The following is a 20,371-nucleotide window of genomic DNA, read 5'->3' as shown; positions in this document are numbered from 1 at the left end:
CCTAACATTATTCACATTTTAATCCCAGATGTAACCCCAAGAAGAGAACATTTCCTCATGTATGTACCTGCAAGTCTCCACAAAGAGGCATTTTCTTTGAAAGATTCTCCTTACACTGTCGCAATAAATGAAATAAAAAAAATCCCCACCACAAACAGACAATCAACCTGTATTTTACTGGCAGCTGATTTTATTCTGTCTTTAATGGAAGGGTATCTGAAGCACAACTGTGCATTATGTATTATAATATTTTGATATTTATCTCTGTTTGCTACTTAAACTACATAAATATCGCTAATATAGTAAAATCTATATTAGGATTTAACAACACAGATTCTCTGTGTTTTTAAATCCTAGCTAACCAAAAATAATTACTCTTGAAAATTAAACATATTTTAGCAGACTTGATTTATTTTCTTTTTTTAAAGAAGACAGACCCTCAGGCTTGTTGTCTGATCTAACTCCCATAGAGAAGCACAACTGAATTGATCTGTAAAGCAAAGTGTAAAACCATTCTTGGGGATGAAAATGACCCACATTGACTACTTGGACCATCTTCTTGTAAATGACTTGAGGGTAACCCTCTCTGTGGAAGGTGTATAACACCTTCATATTGATTTCAGCCAACAGTGAAATGCCAAGCTTTTGCCATCATTGTTATTCTAGAAAAGGTTACAAAAACAAACACGCACAGAAAAACACAAAACATGGCAGTGTGTGTTTCTTTCCAACAGTTCTTCTAAGGACGGATGTTTTTCTCTTGCTATTTAGCTAAAGCCTTGTCAATTCAAATCTGCCCAGACAGCATATTTTGGGTCTCTGCTGAGGTGACCTTTTAAAGTGGCATTTCGAAATTAATTCCTCTTGAGCAACACCAGCCACCAAACACAGTTTATTCAAACATAGTCCATCTTTCAACTCTTTACAAGCCTTACTCCAGTTTGTGTTTGTGTTTTAATTAAAATCTCTGTTACAGAAGTTGGATCTGATTAAAAACACACATTAAACATTAGAAAGACACCAGATGGAATAAAAGCAATGCTCCCAGATGTTCTAAATTTCTTACACAATTTCCATGTCCTAAAAATAAACGAAGAAAGAGAATTCAGTTAATTTGATCTTTACTCTTTTTATGTCCTAGTGTATCTCAAAATGAGAATGGTAATTTACCCGATAAGTAGAAACTCTCTAAGCATTATTCAAGCCATAGAAAATATTTCAAGTTAAAAAAAAGTTCAAGGGTGATTTTTATTGTATTTAAGAAAGTAGATCAGCACAACATTATGCATAGCAGAGATGAAAGGATGTTTAACAAATGAAATTCTGAGAAGTGTGGCTTGAGTTTGCTTTAAGCCCCACCCCCTGTCATTAGATTGATGATCCATCTATCTATAGATATTTTTCTATCGTTTTATTTTGGGGGCATTTTGAAGTATGACCTTAGTAGAGTTTGATGAAAACCGGAAAATTAGAATAGACTTAAAGCTGAAGTCTGTAAGTTTTTAAAAATCACTTTTTTGTCATATTGGCTAAAACTGTCCCTATACCCAGACAGCAGTATATGTGATATGTAACCTGTGAAAAAAACTGCTTCTATTGGTCCCGCCTACTGCCTGTATTTCAACCTGGAAAGAATAATTCGGGACGAGTCAAAACAACCAATCATAGCCAGAGGAGCGTCTGATGGAGTGTCAATCACAGCTCACACACGCTGAATCCCGCCCCCCCCCCCTCCTTCTGGTCGCATGCGGTAGCCGCGCAGATGCTGTGAGAGGGGTGGAGCTTGGAGGTGGGGCATGAGTGAAGCAGAGAGGGTGGGGGAGTGGCGTGAAACCTGTTTTTCTTCAAATTTTCAGTCGAAGTCTGCTCTCTTCTCAATGTTACAGACTGCAGCTTTAATAAATTTCAGTTAAAAAGGTTTTATGCTTACTTGAGGTGGTTTTTTGACTTCTTCGAAGAAGCATAAATGTGCTGGAGAGGAGATAGGGAACTCCCATGACTGCTAAGCTGGTATGTCCATAATGCAGCATTAAAATCACATCTGACTCTGGATGTCTCCAGAAGGGATGAGCTATTGCTAACACTAAAAAATAACAAAACCTTGCCCTGTTACAACATATTTATCAAAATCTTTGACTGCCACTGATCTGAGAAAGGTGCTAGCTTTCTAACTCTGCTTCCTGTTTACTTAAGACAAATTTATGACTGTGGCTGTGTTTTCATTAACTATCAAACTTCTCAAATTGTAATTCCGAAAATACATTTGATAAATGGAAACACAATATGAAAAAAATAAAGAAAAAAGTTCGCACGCTTTTCGGTTGCATCTGAATCATTAGATAATATTTAGCAATAATGCAAATGTTATAAATCGCATGATCTGCATACTATTTTTTATATTTAGATCACAACGAGCACTCAGCGTGGCTGAAATTTGGATTTGTCTCATGTGCTTACATCTGCTGCTGAAACCTTGAAACCAACCACATTTTGGTTTCAAGAGTTATCGCATAAACAAAAGTATTCACTGGCAATTTTAATTGGATTTCTTATTTAAAGAAAATGTAATCTTGAAAATGATCATTTTCGAAATGAACAGTATATGTACAGTTTTTTTTTTTGTGCTAATTTGTAATTGAAATGCAATCATTACGCTTTGCACAGCCTGGATAATTCGGTACAAAGAATGGAGAGTTATAATTCACACTTTTTAAAAGTTTGGTAAAAATTTGCAGCACATTTTGATGGAAACAGAGCTTGTAAGCCTTTAGGGTATATCTATACCAGCTCTGCATATTTACAAAAAATCTGTCTTAAAACATCAGGGGTCCATTTCATGAGGCAGGATTAACAAACTCAGATTGAAATTCGCTAATTCTAAATTGATCTAGCTTAAGGTCGGGAACTCTGAGTTTTCAGTATCACAGCGGCTCCTATGAATTAGTTATATCAACTCCAAGTAGGTCCATTCAGAGTTCAGTATGTGGAAAGCAAGTATGGAACCAGAGATTTTAATGAAGAAAAAAAAAAAAAAAATGGAGAATGTGTGCAAAAGACAGAAAAATAGCACTACGGCTACAAAAGAGAGGAAGATGTTGAAGGAGAAGATTGTTGCTCGAGTAATTGCGCAATGCGTAGTCCAGTATGGCAGGCCATTTTACATTTATTAAAAGCACACCCCTCTTATAGGTGTTCCATTTGTAGAACACTAAAAAAAGATTCTTCCTGATCAAAATCACATTCCTAAACGGAACTGTTTTCTAAATTATATTTTTTCAGCAGAATCATAATTTCAGAAAGAAAAAATATCTGATATCTGAAATTCATTTCATCATAGTCAAAATAATACAAATGAAGACCAGTAACAATAGGAAAATGAAGATCTAATTCATTTCTCGACATCCGGAATGTTTATTCTAGATGTGAAGATTGACATTTAGTTTGAAATGGTCATTTTGACAAGGAAAAGATGTTTTTAGTTTTTTTATCAGATATTAGGAATATATATTTAGTAGAACTAGTACATATCAAATTGGCTTGCCATAGCCTGGAGTGACATTGATAATATTATGGGTTTATTTCTTGAATGATAGTGGATCAATGTATCTATTTAGCTGAAATCAACTGGCAGCAAGTGAAGATGAAGAATAAAAACATTCCAACAGATGGAACCTGGTCATCATCTCATGGGGTTCCTGTTCAGTTTGATTGTCTTTTACACTGTAAATTCTAAGTGGCTGTTTCCAGCAACTTCAGATGTTATCATCCCAATAAATTGTCATTATTAGCGGTCATGAGTCCCATAGAATGGCTTCAGATTGTGCCAATTGACTCAGTAGGTTGTCATCACAGAGTGAATCCTAATCTTGACCCTAACATCATTGCTTTTTTCCCCCCAAGCGGAATGAATAAATCTATTTGTGTAATGTCAAAATAATTTCACTAGTTCTTCATGTAGTGTAAAAATAAAAATAATCTGCATGTTCCTCATATTAAACAGCCAAAAATAAATAAATCTCATATCCTGTCAACTCAGAATCTTCTGCCAATAAATATTTAATTCTCTCTGAAAAAGTGCAGATCATGCTTTAATAAGACCCCCATCAAACAGACATGCAATGTATTTAAAACCTGATGTGTCTAAAGGACTGGTTGAGTGATTTTTTTAAGCACAAAACTAAGACAAAAATCGGACTAAATTAAGAAATAAAACAGCTTTACTGGCTTTGAGGAGAGCGGAGAGAGAGGAAACTCTGACTTTACTGAAGAAAACCTGCTCCTAACCAGGTTAGCCCTGGGGAGAATGTTGCCACGGTGCCTGAAATAGAGGTTGAGTAAACTCTCATTGTGAAATTGAAAACTCAAAGTTTCCCTGATTTTAGGTTTAGAAAACTTGGGTGTTTTCAGTAAACCTGCTTCATGAAACAGACCCCTGGCCCGGATTCTAACTTAGCGAAAAGAAGCCTAGTCCCTGTAAACTAGCCTAGTAAACTAGCCACACCCGCCAGCGGCCAAAATTATTTTTGCCTGTGAGTGGGTCTAGCCTCAAACAATGCCCCAGGCTCTAGAACTGGCTGGCCAATCACAACGAAGAGATGGGTTTTGAATTTTGGATGCAAAGCGGGCAGGGTTTTGAGGGTGTGACGACAAAGCTGCGCGACGCTGGAGAAAGCAAAACAAGGAAGATGGCAACGACTATTGAACAGTTCTCGTCGTCAATCCACCTCCAAAAAATTGGCAGATCTCTTTCCAGTATATTCAACACCGTTGTACAAGCTTGACAGACTCAATTGGATTTCCCCGGTGTAATCAAAACGTTCACTCCAACTTTCTGCCACTGACAATGGTTGATTTTAACTTCAGAAATGTTGAGTACAGTGGTGTAGTAGACCGGCTACTTGCATGTCTTTTTTGCTCAAAGGACAACAATAGTCCAAATCCATGATCTCAACAAGTTATCCACTGCTCACATCACATGCTGTTTGTTTGCACTCCCCCACCAGCTTCCTTTCGTGCTTCCTACGTCAGTCAGTTGCGCTCATTGGTCAGAGCGTTGGCCAATAGGCACAGACATGGTTTGAAAAACAACAGGTTGTTCTCATCAACAATCTTCCCATGTCTCATTCATCGGGGCCAGACTAAATTACAAATTTAATCTCACATTTAGTCGGGTTGATCAGGCTACCTGTACACAGCAACACTATAGAAAAAAACAATTTCTCTGTGAACAAAGATGCAGGCAGAATTCCCTAATATGGTTAGTCGCACCAAAAATACAAAGCAGTTGCTCAGGGTTTCAGCTCACGCAATGAAAAACAAATTCAAATAAAACTTCTCTCCATTTCATTTGTGTTTTGGCTCTTGTTTAAAAAAAAAAACACATTTATTCCAGAAGTGTGTTCCCTGCTTTAAAAGCTCTTATTGGTTTGGCTCTGAGTAAGTGAGTCAAAACCCCTTTCAAACAAAATCCTCAGAAAAACTATTTTGGTCCCTCGTTCATACTTCAGATCTATCAGTGACAGACCTTTCAGGTCATTTTTATTGATCTAAAAGGCTCTGCCCCCCCCTTGCTTTTACTTCTGTGTAAAGTTCTCTAAGGGTCACTTCATTCAAACTTATTTGATATTATAATATATTTTAGCATGCTTGTTGAAGTATTTCTATCATGCTAGGGCGTCTATGCCATAAGATGGTCTAGTTTAGGTTAAAAAAAAAGGTCATATGTGAAGGCATCATGCAAAAAGTAATATCCAATGAAGACGGGGTCCTATTATCCAGGATTGTCTTAAACAAAAAGTATGTAAATGTTACCAGAATGATACGGCAAATACAGTAATTGTGGTCCTATATCTCTTCTTACATTATGCTAACGCACAAGCTGCAATGATGAAGATGAAAAGTTGCTGGAAAGGCAAGTGAGACCAACCTATTTTCTGATTAATGCAATTATCTATCCACTTGAGGGCACTCATACACTATTTATAGAGCACTGAACAGTCTGAGACAGGCAACAATAAAGCATTGTTTTTGCCTTGCTCAACAGCAGTCTTGACTCTTCCTGTACACTTAAAAATCACAAAACTTTCGGAATATGCAACAGAAGAAAGTAATGCATATACTTCATGAACCTCAAAGCAAATTATGCTTAATTGTAGATAGACAACTAAACATGGCGAGTTGAGTAACAGTGATTGTATCGTTGATTTTATTGTGCTATTGCATATTGAGAAATGTGATAAACTTTTCATCAGCAATGTCTTTTATAAATCATCATAAATGGATTTAGTTCTTCTTTCGAAGAAGATTGCACATTTTTCTGTGGTTTAGAGGAATATCTGCTATGATTTGATATTAAAAACTACACAATTCCAAATGCAAAGCCCTCTGATTACCCTGACATCTTTTTAAGTAGTATCTATAATGCTTTTTAGGGCCTGGTAAAAAGCATGACTTCACTTTACCTTTTGTACTGGTTTTGTCCATTAAGCTAACGACAAACTTCAAATATACCATGACTTTAAAAGCCTCACTTCTTTAAAACTGCAGTTTATTTCCTTCTTTCAAGCCACAACAGATTCTGATGTAAGTGACATTCAGAGCGCTCCCTGTGGAGCTACAAAGGTTTCAGAAAACATTTAAAGAAAAAATAGCAATATTCAGACATGCAACTGACTGTGTTCACCTTTAAGATGTTTTGTAAAAAAATGTAAAGTATGTACAAAAATATAAAGTCTGACTTAGACTTAATACAAAGTCTGGGTCTTTAGACAAACTGATACAGTGAATACTGCTTAAATGTCAAAAATCAACATATTAAAAGATAATATAAAAAATATATATGATTACATATATATGATATGTACAGGTGTCATCTGTAGAGGAGGAAGTTGATTACACTTTGAGGAAGGAGGAGGTTGGAGGTTCTGTGAAGGCGAAGCCGCCCAAGACTGCGGCGAATGCTGAAACGACAGAGCTGAGTCAGAGAGCAGGGACCTGAAAAACAAAGAGGGAACATGTTTTAAAATCAAAGCCCTGGGAGATTAGCAAAAAAAAAAAAGGTCCTGCCTTTTCTCTGTAGAGCAGCTCTAACTGCGCTGTTTGGTGCTGACAGATCCAGAGGAGTTTTCCCCTCTGAGTTCCTGCAGGCTCTTTCTGCCCCAAACTCCAGCAGAAGTTCAACAATGTTTGCTTCTCCAGCACGAACCGCTGCGTGCAAAGGGCTATCCTGCCCGCAGCCAGGGCCGACATCTGCACCTGCACAGAGAGAATTTACCATCAGAATCAAACGGAAACCATTTAATACAATAGCTAATTCGTCTGCCTGACTACCACTCTGTAGGGTGAGAAACTGAAAACATGTAAGTCATGCTGGAGTAAAAAGATTAATACTAATTAGATTTAAAAATACAATATTAAATGGTTTCTCGTTACAGTTGGTAGCTGTGCAACTGGGAGCGAGTAGAAAAGCTTTGAAAGGTATGTTGCTGTGAGATGTGAAGCTCTGCTTTCCGTTTCCATGGAAATCTCAAGTGGGGGGTCTAACAATTAGTCGGCGTGAAAGCAGAAAATCATCCAGGAACAGAAGTTGCAACTGAAACTGAAGTTTAGTTAGACATGGAGAGCTGGCTTCTTGGTCCATTATTGCTCAACTTTTAACTTAAATCTACAGCTACATTTTTTGGTGTCATTCTGTCATGTCAAAGTCTTAAAGTTAAACACATCAAGCTTAGATAAGGAACAAAAAGTTCCTTAGTGACTCTCAGAAATACAAAAATAAATATAAAAAGCCTTATAAATAGTATGAATATGTAGTAATTACGGCAACATAAAATTATGACAAATTTAATATGTATTGTTTTTCTTAAATGTGTAAAGAACAACAGTTGCAGCTGTCAAATAGAATAGAATTCAACTTTATTGCCATTAAATTGTCCCAAGTACAAAGCAATTAAATTAACTCTGCATTTCACCCATCCCCTTGGGGAGCAGTGGGCTGCCATTGTGCAGCACCCAGGGAGCAGTGTGAGTTTAAGTGTCTTGCTCAGGGACCCAGAGTGGCAGTCCGTGGGAGTAGGGCTTGAACTCGGAACCTGTGGGATCAAAGATCAACGCCTTAACCACTAGGCCACCACTCCCCCAAAGAGGAGAAGTGGACCATTGCAGTCACGAATCCATGAAGTTCATTTCAGTTTTCCCATTTCTTAACCTGCTGAGCTACCGTTTTAGACAAACATTACAGAACAGAAAAAAATGAACTCAAGCTGCAGTCAAAAAAAGGAAAAAAGGGATAAAGAGAATAAATCAAGCTTAATTTAAAAATAGTTTTTGTAGTGCTAAGTAAATACAGGTGATATCATACATGTTAACAACTGAAGTCTTTTTGATGTGTCTACTAATCATGTGCACTTTGTGTTTTCCTTTTTTCCCCCAAAGAGAGCAAATTTGCCTCAATTGTCTTTGTGTTTACTTGATATGCAATGTAAAGTACCCTGATGCCAAGCGTAGCAGTTTGCCTCAGACAAAGTTGGTGGGGCAGCCATTAAAGCTTCTTTCCCATAGCATGCTATTTCTATCATAAACTTGCAAAGACAACGTCCAGCTTCCTAGGACCATTCATAAATCACAGCAGCTGATTTAGAGCTGTAGTTTTCCACTAAGCATAAATCAGAATCTGTAAAAAACAAAAAACCTTTTTTTCAAAAATTAATGGCTGACAAACTCAAGTGTAGAAATCCTGACTGTGCAGATTAAAACTACAAATTTTAACCAAATATCTCCTTGATTATAAATGTTCCACTTCACTTGTCTCAAATGATTTCTGGGTTTTGTTTATGCCTGTAAATCCTGCAGCTGGACCATCTTCACAATTCAGACAGTGCAGATCTTTGACTACCTGAAGTCTTTCAGGAAAGGGTCCTATGAGTTTTAAATGCATAAAAAAAAAATACTTCCAGTCAAAAGTTTTTTTGTCATTACCGTGTGCGTCTGTCCGTTATTGTGACATAAATGAAGCCATTGCTTTGATCAGCAGACAGTAGCTCTTACTCAGAGCCTCTGGCTTCAACTGTATCTCTTTCCTGGATGAAAGCATTAAGGGAGCTTTTCCTGCCATATGATAGTTTTTTTGCTAACACACTTCAGTAGACAATTCAAAGTATTTTGCATGAAGTAAATAGTAAGATATATGAAAATAAAATCCAAATAAAAGTTTTTTAAAAAGTTAGAACAAAAAAAGATCCAGGAATTAGAGGGCAAAAATAAGTTACTAGAAACCTCCCAAAATGAGGAAAAATTGGGTAAAATCCGCAAAATAAATTGGAATTAAATGAATTGAAACACAAAACACATTTTTAATACAGAGACTTTGAATAGAAAACTTTGAACGTAGCAATAAGTCAGGAAGCTTATTCATAAATTAATCAGCTAAAAAAAAACAACAACAAAAAAAACATATATACTTGCAGTTAGACTTAACTGGTAATACAACGCCTTCTGTGATTTCTATAAATCTTTATACACATCACATAAATCCACCAGAGAATGACATCAAGCAATTTCTGGATAAAATAACTTCTTAAATTATCAGACAGTCCCTGCAAAAATTAACCCTGGACTCACGGTTGACAGCAGTTGAAGCTAAGGAAGCTCTAAAAAGCATGCCAAATAAAAAGGCTCCAGGTCCAGATGGTTTTCCTCCTGAGTTTTATAAAGAGTTCTGGAACATTCTGGCACCAATGTTCTACAGAATGCTGCAGGAAACTCAGGAAAATGGCAAATTTCCAACTAATATGAATTGTGATACCATTAGTTTCCTGCTTAAGCCAAGCAAAGATCCTATCTTTCTCACCAGCTATCGTCCCAGATCCTTAATTAATGTGGATATTAAAAAAATCTGCAAAGCTTTTGCAAAACGAATAGACAAGGTCACTCCTCTCATAATCCACCCTGATAAAACTAGTCTCATTAGAGTAAGGCAGTCAACCACAAACACATGCAGATTACTTAATTTAATAGTTTATTCCCACAGTAAAAATATTAAATCCAAATAGCAGCAACAATTAGACAAACTAATGTTGTTAAAGGTATAAAATGCATAAAAATAGAGCATAAAATTGGTCTTTACCAGTGGTGTCAAAAGTACACAAATTTGTTACTTACCGGTAAATAGAAGTATAGTATTTCAGTTTAAAAACACTCTGGTAAAAGTTGAAGTATCAACAAGTAAAACTAAAAAAGTATGTGCTCCGAAAACTACTTAATACAGGGGGGCTAAAGTCCAGTCCTCAACAGCTACTATCCTGCAGCTTTTTGATGAACCCCATTTTTAACACACCTGAATCAAATGAGTGGCTCAAAAACAGCCAGATACCACTATATGAATCGGTCTTTGACAGTGTGCGTCACTTCCGCAAAAGCGCAATGCATTTAGGGTAGTTAGCGCCATTACTGTGGTGAAGAGACATCAGCAACAAACAAAAGAAAACTAACAGAGGGCAGACGTGTTCTAGTTGCTTCCTTTGGAAATAATGGGAAACTGGTGCTGCGTCAAAGGATGCAATAGTAATTCTAAACAGAAAACAGCAGATGGTGCCTTACGGTTTTTCGTATTCCCCACTTGGAAAAAAAATACGGACCGCAGACAGAGGACTTAACAAAGAGGCGTCGGGCTCTGTGGGTCGCTGCTGTAAGAAGGAAAGACATCACGTTTCATAAAATATCTCCTCATGCTCGTGTTTGCTCTCGGCATTTTCACAAAGGTAAGTCCTTATAAATATACACTAATAGAAATCAACACGCTGAAATGGTATGTTATAAAGTTGCAGGAGTTCATGTAAACCTACTAAAACATGCTGTGGAAGAGAAGCGGAAAGTGATGTTTGTTTTGTTTATTTCTTTTTTAGACCGCTAAAATTTAATAAATAATGCATTCTCTGTATATAATCATTTACACAGTCTGCAATACAGATATATTTTTTTAATGAATAAATATGTATAAATAGACAGCACATATAAAAACACTGTACATACCCACTCGTCAGCCAACTCACTGTATTTATTCATCCTGTGCAATCTACTTAAGTTTATTTATTATAATCCTTTGTTCGTCTGTAAGCTTTTCAGTTTATTTATTTACCTCTGGCCTTACTAGTCCGATGTACTTGTGCTGTTTCGGTATAGCAAATTTCTCCACTGTGGGAAACATAAGCATATCTTATTTTATTACACATCTAATCTAATGGGCTCTGTTATTAAGGTGCTTTATACAGTGTTTTGAATAGACGTGTAAAACACTCAACCTTTCATCTACTTTGCAGGTCAACCCGCATATGAGATGATGGAGACTGACCCAGACTGGGCTCCATCCCTGCATCTGGGCCACACTGACATCAAACCAACAGACACAGACCGCTCTTTAAGACGTGGTTATCGGGAACAGCTGAAAAAGAATGCCCTGCAAGAAACTGAAATGGGGCTCCATCAGGCTGATGAAATCCTTGAGCGACAGGATGAAGTTACACATGAGGGGACAGAGAACCCTAACCAGCAACAGACTGACACGCAGAAGGCTGCTGAAAACGTTGGCAGGCCAAACACCAAGGATGACACAGAAGGTGGTCGTCAGGAAGGACAGACAGAATGTAACCTGTGTGTGCTCAGCAGTGATGGGCAGTAGCGCCGCTACATGTAGCGAAGCTATTAGTTTAACTACATTTTCCAGTAGCTTGACCGTAGCGTCGCTGCTTTATTTATCAAGTAACTTTCCTGTAGCGACGTTATTGTTTTGATCAAGTAGCGACGTAGCGTCCACAAACGCTACAAAATCCAGGGCAAAACTAAGAAATTAAACCAAGTTTTCTATTTTGAAACAACAATCAGCCACAAGCTACTGTAAATAGCAGTTTCAGCTGACGCTCTTATAAGTGGCGTAGTAGCACAGGCACACTCAGTAGGGTTAAACAAGCGCACCCTTTCCGAGGCTATCGTTCTATTGGCTGGAAAGGTTGCTAGGCAACGATCCAACTGCAGTCTGAGAGAACAAAACAAATCCGCAAGCAGAGCCTACGGGTTTGCGAGCGTAACAGAGCACGGTTTGTGCGCGAAGAGAAGGAGGCAAGCGAGAGGAGAAAATATCTGTGCAAGAAGGATTAAATCTGAGAGAAGAAACAAAGAGAGAAGAGAAAATATTTGAGAGAGAGCGCATGTTTGGAGTGTGAGCATTATACGTTTTGAGAGCAAGAAGATGAAATTCTTTTCTCAAATTGAAATGATGTGCTCTTGCATTATGGCAGGATAATTCTCCCATATCTATGTGCCACTAAGATACTCTAATTAGAGAGCAGTAGTGAAACTTCAATATTGTATTTTCATGGCCTAGTTTACCTGACAGGATGTTTACATAAATCTGTTTTTAGGCTGTGCACAGATAAGATTTTTTATGGAGGAAAAGCTCTACCGTATATAAAATAAATACATAAATAAATAAATGCTCAATAAATAAATAAATAAGCATTCAATTAATTGCCTCCAAAAATACAATGAATAAATATGTAGGTAGAAATTAAATTAAATGGTGAGATATATATATGTATCTCTTAATTAGCTTCTTTATTTTTTCAACTTCTTTTGTAAACAGTTTTGTTTGTTACTTGAATCAACTGTTTAATTGAGGTCTTTTGTAGGGTTTTGTTTTCCCTAGAGATGTCCATTGAATGCAAACTCATAGCCATGTCTCGGTGTGTAGAACACTACACAGTACCTTTAATTTGGTTCTAATAACAGCAGATTGTTTACTAGTTTGTCTACTAGTAATTACTTTAGTTTTTATTTTAATATGCTGATCATAAAGCAATGTTTACACTGGGATATGTCATTGGCTGATCTTTAATAAATATTTTAACTAGTGTGTCAGACTCATTTTGAATTGACATTAGGTTGGTACAACGTTAAGTAGCTTCTGATGTAGTTAAGCTACTTTTAACACATTAGTGTAACTTAGCTTGCTATAATTCTTTAGGTGGTAGCTTTTGTGTAGTGAAGCTTAATTTATTGTTGAGTAGCTGATAGCTTAGCTCACTACACTGGACAAGTAGCTTGCCCAACACTGGTGCTCAGGTGTGCAGAGATGAACTGTCTTTTGGAAGAAAACAGAGAGCTGCGGCGTGAACTTGATGAGCTGCGGATCTCTGATTGCTTCTTTGGAGACAGTAATGAAAAAGTCCAGTAATATACGGGTCTACCAAACTTGGCAACCTTTATGGCTTTGTTTAATTTTCTGCTGCCTCTCATGTCTGCTCAAAATAAAATTCTCAGTCCATTTCAAATGCTTCTGTTAACCTTCATGCGTCTGAGATTGGATCTGCCCTCACAACACCTTGCTTATCTCTTCCGTGTTTCACCAAAGACAGTGTACAGAACATTCAATGAAATGGTGTCATTTTTATATGCAAATCTAAAGCGTGCAATTGTGTGGCCAGATAGAGACACCTTGCACAAAATTATGCCTCATCAGTTTGTGGAGGCCTTTGGACATAGTCACAGTGATTATTAACTGTTTTGAAATTTTCACAGAGAAACCAGCTAATAAATGAATGCCAGATCAAGTACTGTTTCAACTTTATTCTTCTTTTTTTATTCTTCTTTTCACACAAATAGAATTTTGCTTTTTTTAAAGTTACTTTTGAAAAATTACAGCAAAACAAATATAAGTTTCACCATCACTTCAAATATTAACAATGTTTCTGAAGTTGTAAAAATGTGTGTACAATAAAGAGTGGATTTGAAATTTGAAACAAGTGTTGTTATCTTTTCAATCAAGCAGAGAATTTATGAAAATGCAATACAAAATCTCAAATACATAAATAATGCAGAACAGTGCAAAGCTTCAAATGTTTTACTTTGTCTTCCTCCCTCGTATATAGCAGATTGCTCTTTAGATTAAATTAGAAGATTTTCATTTTCCCTGGACTTGTTTTCACTGTGGTCTGTGGTCTTCCGTAGCGATATGACCTAACAGGTGATATCTGTGAAGAAGACTGCAGATCCAAGTGAAAACAGGCCTGGGTAAAGTGAACAGCAAATACAGTGTGCAACTTATCAATGTGCAAAAATTATGACAAGTTTTTTCGTTCAGTCTGATGAGCAGCACAAACTACTCTAATAACTGCAGCGATCTGTGCAACTGCCCACAATATCTGCCTTGTCACTGTAAAAATAATATGTAATATCCTTCCCTAACAGCTTTGGAAAGTTTGTCTGGGTAGGGTATCCGTTCTGTTTTCTTGTTCTTTTCCATTTAACTGATAATCCTCACTGCTGGCAGCGCTCTCCTCTTGTTTTCTGCTGTTTTGTTTTTCTTCCGCTCACCACAAAAATGGCGCTAGGGGGCGTGTCAGTCACGTGACTGACAAAGACCGATTGAAAGCTAAATTTTTCGACTATTTCGAAAACTTCTTTGAGATAGGGCCAAGGATGAGGGAGGTCTTGTTGGTCTCTGTCTACCATCTCCTGATACACTCTCGTCTGTGTCCGACTTTTCAGACATTTTGACATCTTTTTTTCTGAATCCAACATTGTAGCATGGCATAGACAATTTGCATTGGCAGTCTGAAGAACACCTGCTTGCCTCTGATGATTTCCTTTAGACAACCTATGAGTGTTTGCGTTATATGACTCATCCGATTACACTAGTTTTCATTAGATGTGGATGGTGTCAATGATCTGCATTGGATGGCACACATGACGTGAAATAAATATTTATAAACATTAAACCGAAGCCAAAAGTAACGATACTTGTGTGAAAACAGTAACGAAGTATTTGTGCTTCGTTACTTGACACCTCTGGTCTTTACGCAGATTATTTATTACTTTATCTCCAGGACTCAAACACTTCCCATATTAGAATCTTTCTCAAAAGTCTCAGATTACTCTATAAATTGGTTTAAATCTACAGTCTACCAATTAATCAACCAAATCTACCAATTAATTGCCCTTTACAGAACCCGCTAGAGTTACAACTGCAATCAAGAAATATCAAATATTTGGGAATTACTGTGTTGTCTAAATTAGCTGAATTACCTAAACTTAACCACACCCCACTTTCCATAGAAAGCCAGTCTCAGATATGGCTTTTTCTTTGCCACTCTGCCCTGAAGCCCAGCCACCCCTTTACTGTAGATGTTGACACTGGTATTTTGCAGGTACTATTTAATGAAGATGCCAGTTGGGGACCTGTGAGGCGTCTGTTTCTCAAACTAGAGACTCTAATGTACTTATCTTCTTGCTCAGTTGTGCAACGTGGCCTCCCACTTCTTTTTCTACTCTGGTTAGAGCCTGTTTGTGCTGTCCACTGACGGGAGTAGTACACACCGTTGTAGGAAATCTTCAATTTCTTAGCAATTTCTCACATGGAATAGCCTTCATTTCTAAGAACAAGAATAGACCATCGAGTTTTAGATGAAAGTTCTCTTTTTCTGGCCATTTTGAGCGTTTAATTGACCCCACAAATGTGATGCTCCAGAAAATCAATCTGCTCAAAGGAAGGTCGGTTTTGTAGCTTCTGTAACGAGCTAAACTGTTTTCAGGTGTGTGAACATGATTGCACAAGGGTTTTCTAATCATCAATTAGCCTTCTGAGCCAATGAGCAAACACATTGTACCATTAGAACACTGGAGTGATAGTTGCTGGAAATGGGCCTCTATACACCTATGTAGATATTGCACCAAAAACCAGACATTAGCAGCTAGAATAGTCATTTACCACATTAGCAATTTATAGAGTGTTTTTCTTTAAAGCTAAGACTAGTTTGAAGTTATCTTCATTGAAAAGTACAGTGCTTTTCCTTCAAAAATAAGGACATTTCAATGTGACCCCAAACTTTTGAACGGTAGTGTACCTTTGAAGCATTACTTCCAAACATTTCCTTCAATCCTCTTAGCTACTTTATTTACCTGAATGCAGGAGCAGCTCTACACACTGTGCTGAAGGGGCCCTGCAGGCGGCATACAGCGGGGTCCCCACATTTGGCAGTTCCACATCAATTTGAGCTCCGCAGGACAGCAGCAGCTCCATACACTCTCTGTGAGCTGGAGAGGATATGACAAAGCTTTACAAACCTGTGCTAAAACATGTCACACCTTCACACTCGTCGCTTTTAACACCCATGCACCTTTCTTAGCAGCCTGGTGGAGGGGGGAAGCCAGCTGGGGGGTGGTGTGGATGGAGGCGCCGTGCTGTAAGAGCAGTCGGACACATGCTGCGCTTCCACTGCTGCAGGAGTTGGAGAGAGGTGTAGCGCCATCTGTTGACACTGCCTGAGCCTGGAAAGGAAATTCATTCAAGATTATATTACATTTGAGTTTGCAAAATGAAAAACATAAAAATAAACCAAAAAGAACAGATGAAGACAGTTTAACTTTATAAATGTGAAGTTAATACCCTGCACAATAATGCTGTTTAATAAGAGACTTAAGCTGTTTATATATATATATATATATATATATATATATATATATATATATATATATATATATATATATATATATATATATATATATATAAAAATGTGAATGCACTGTACATATCTAATTGACCTTTTCCTCCTTTTGGCACCTTCTTTTGACTATTTAGCCGATGTGACAAGTTAATTTTTCCACTGTGATATCAATAAGGTCTATCTTATTTGATCTTAAGTTTTGGAAATTATTTAGGGGCTGCACATTTACCTCCGGCATAAATCATTTTTGGGACTTTAATGACTCAGCAGAACAGTTTCTGTTCTGATGACCTGACAGCTTAATTAGATTAGATTAGTACAGACTTGGTAAAGACATTTGAACTTGCTGTAGCTTGCATTCAGTTCACACAAGCTAATGAAATTGTTTATAAGTGTTTGTCAAACATCAAGGCAATTTTTGCAATTACTTTTCTCCTGTTTCATGTGTTTTTTTTAACATCAGTGTTGCTATTTAAACTTATTTGGTTCTGTTTTTTGTTTTTTTTTGCCTTTTCCACTTTTTTTCTGTAATTGGCTGCTTTTGTAGCATTTATTTATTTAGTCTGAGTCTACCATTTAAAATAACTCCAATTTGGTTTTCTCAGATATAGTTTCCCTTTGCGATACAGGCCCCGTCCACACGAAGACGAACCCTGGCCTAAACGCACAAATTTTTCACCAAACCAGCCTCTCATCCACACGAAGCCGGCGTTTCGGGGGTCTGTAAACGATCTTTTTTTTATTCAGCCTTCAGAGTGGGAAGATTCTGAAACGCCGTTTTCGCGTTTCCATCTTTACGCTCTAACCGCATTTTTTTTTTTTTACACGCATGCGTCATAGCGTCGCCTCTTAACACGCATGCGCGACCAGTATCACAACAACAATGGCGCCGTTGCTGCTAATGCTACTCACCCTGCTGTCGGGCTTACAACAGAATCTTCTTCTTCTGGAATATCTCCAGGAAGAACAGAGCAATATCGACCACATAGTTCAGCACCTGAATTTGACTTAACCACGAAAATAGACCCGCAAGGCAACCATGTATAAATATTAGTGCGCATGCCCAACATTTCGTCGCTTATTTTTGCTTTGGCACCACAGCGCCATTTACAGGCCTGGCATACATTTTGCAGCGTTTTCATGCATTCGTGTGAACGCTCACATTTATTTTACGTCTCCGTCTTTACGGCAAACGTTTTGGAAAATATCAGCGTTTCGTGTTCGTTTTGATTTCGTGTGGACGGGGCCACAGACTGCTTATCCTTTTTTTCAGAGTTGTTTCAGTCTTGTATGTACCTGTATGCTTCATCTTTTTATTTGCTTTGCTGTAGAAACATCTGAATTTCCCAAATCTAAGACAGTAAATGACCATTCTATTACATCCTATAAAATAACTCCCTTTTCAAAAACCTCAGGCTTCCACTGGGGCTGCTCTCCCTCTAGAGGAAGGCACAAACTAAACGGGATCTGTCTTGGTAGAGCTGGTCAAGTTTTCTCATATTTATTAGTTTCCTGTCAGCATTATACAGTCAACAAATGTTATAGTGGAAAGGCCATTTCAGACGTTGAATTTAAGCTGAAGCTTGGTGTCAGTGTGTGTCTTGGAGCACCGCCTCAATAAAGAAACTCATCGCTCATCAAACCCAGCACATTTACCCCGCCTCTAGAAAAGGTTAAGTAGGCTAAACTTGACAGCGATGAATGGAAGTAATCTATTGAATGGAGCTGCAAACTGAAAACCTTCTATAGGTTTTATTAATATTTCTGTTGAACCACAATTCAAAATTAATGTCACTATTTCAATGGATTTTTTTCTATTTCACTGGCAGCTGATTCAGAATCAGAAATACTTTAATAATCCCAAAGGGAAATTACTTTTGTTACACGCTCCAGATGCAGTTTTACATATATACACCACAAACCACACAATATAACACAAATATAAATATATACACATATAACTCTTGCACATATATATATATATATATATATATGCATATGTATAACTATGAATCCAAGTAAAGCGGCGGTGACATGCAAAAATAGTGCAAGGAATGAATAAATGTCAATTTCAGAGGGAGTGGTGTCTGAATCACTTGAGGGAGGCGTTGGAGAGATTGATAAGTTAATATCATATAATTAATATTAATAGTAATTAGATTAGATAATATTTCTATATCTATAATAATCATAATTAGACTGCTAATAATAGGATAATTGTTATTATTGTCAATAAAAATAACACAAAATTCAAACTGTATCAGACTTAACACTACATCTATACAAGAGCTGAGGAAGCTTTATTGCATAGCACTTTAATGCTAAATTTTCAAGCATTCTTACATTTGCACCATTTTCTAGGAGGAATTTGGCACAGGCATGGTGACCACCAAGACACGCCTCATGAAGAGGAGAGACGCCATCCATGGTGAGAGTGTTTACTTGGAAGCCCTGGAGACAAATAAAAGCTTTCAGTTTTTTTTTTTGTTTTTTTTTATCAAATGAAAAAAAAAACAGGTGAAAGGAAAAATAAAAACCACTTTAAAGTTTACCTGAGAGATAAGTTCCATGAGATTGAGTAACCTGCCTTGATACGCTGCATCATGCAGGGGAGTTCTGTCTGAACAGGAGTCTGAAACAAAAAAAACAAGACAGTCACAAACACAGAAAGCAAAAACAACATAGTTGCCAAATGCTCTTTCAAGATTGTTTAATCCAGTTGAAAAAACTCTGAATTTAATACAAAATATTTTTAATCCTGAACTCACTTAAAGACAGGTTTGTTTGGCCTAGCTAAAGCAGAGCCAAAAGCAGCAGATAAAGAAACTCAGTTTATTCAAGTTGCTAAATGTCAGAGAAGACAAAAACTCACCGGCCATCAGCGAGTTGCATGGCAGGCCTCTGTAGATGGAGAAGCAGTTTTGCAAAGGTTGGGACCTCAATGAAATGGTGGCCATCATGAAAACCAAACCGCAGCAGCAGACTCCTTCAACACTATCCCAGGAAATGCATACCTGAAACTGGCCTTGCTCCCCCTCTTATCTCTTTGCTTCGTCCCCTCCCCCACATTTTAACTCAGAAACAACCCCGAGTACCGGTCCTGAACATTCATTACAATAGAAAACCCAATGGCCTTAAGGTAATGGCCTATAGGGAGGAGAGACCTAAAATTTTTGCATATGAGGAGACAAACAGACCTGGATGTTTTCAGCACAACAGAGATGAAGTGAAGCTAAGAGGCATCTTGAAACCAGTGTAAAGATGTTGTTTTCCCAAAACACACAATTACATAAAGAAGGTTGTTACATTCTTATATTTCTTTCAATAAGTTAAGAGAATTAAGTTTTCTTGTAACTAATCACAGGATGGGAGGAGAGCTCTGCTTTTACATTCAGGGTTGTTGTCCTGCTGGAAGAGGAACCTTTCCAGGGACTCACCCATCATCAGGGGTCTAGAAAGATTCATCTTCTTCAAATTTTCAATTCAACTAACAGCCGCAGAGCTGTACCAGGTGACTGACTGTAGTTTTATTTTTCAAACTATATACCAACAAATTACCAACAAGGCCCAGAGACCCCTGTACACTGACCCTGCCTCTCCCTCCCCTGTTCAGGACCTAGAAGCTACACCAACGTAGCATCTCCAGATCTTCTGCGCCACATTAACACACGGTCTACTGAGAAGTTTATAGTACATAGCTATATACTATATATTGTATGTTTTATATTGTATATAACTATAGATTCCGTATATATATCGAATTTGTCTGCACCGTCAACACCAAGTCAAATTCCTTGTAAGTGCAAACCTAGTTGGCAATAAACTTGATTCTAAAAGTCTGAAGTTTCATTTGCCAAACTCTGGTTTAACTGACACAA

The 20,371-nt window shown here is 37.5% G+C and overlaps 1 protein-coding gene across 1 annotated transcript; it reads right to left on the bottom strand.

The window, feature by feature from the left end:
* Nucleotides 1-6,530: 6,530 nt before the first annotated feature.
* On the bottom strand, nucleotides 6,531-19,667 carry asb11 (ankyrin repeat and SOCS box containing 11). The gene is made up of 7 exons (XM_038289630.1): nucleotides 19,366-19,667; nucleotides 19,046-19,125; nucleotides 18,837-18,944; nucleotides 16,167-16,317; nucleotides 15,949-16,083; nucleotides 7,066-7,254; nucleotides 6,531-6,993 (listed from the first exon to the last, which is right to left on the bottom strand). Exons 1-7 carry the CDS (start codon nucleotides 19,451-19,453, stop codon nucleotides 6,869-6,871), a joined length of 876 nt encoding a protein of 291 aa, XP_038145558.1. The 5' UTR covers nucleotides 19,454-19,667; the 3' UTR covers nucleotides 6,531-6,868.
* Nucleotides 19,668-20,371: the final 704 nt, after the last annotated feature.

Source organism: Cyprinodon tularosa, unplaced genomic scaffold (genome assembly GCF_016077235.1).
Source record: "Cyprinodon tularosa strain WSP-4 unplaced genomic scaffold, ASM1607723v1 ctg270, whole genome shotgun sequence".
In the NCBI taxonomy this organism is placed as follows: domain Eukaryota; kingdom Metazoa; phylum Chordata; class Actinopteri; order Cyprinodontiformes; family Cyprinodontidae; genus Cyprinodon; species Cyprinodon tularosa.
The sequence above is the reverse complement of the archived record's forward strand: the minus strand, read 5'-3'. Positions and strand labels throughout refer to the sequence as shown.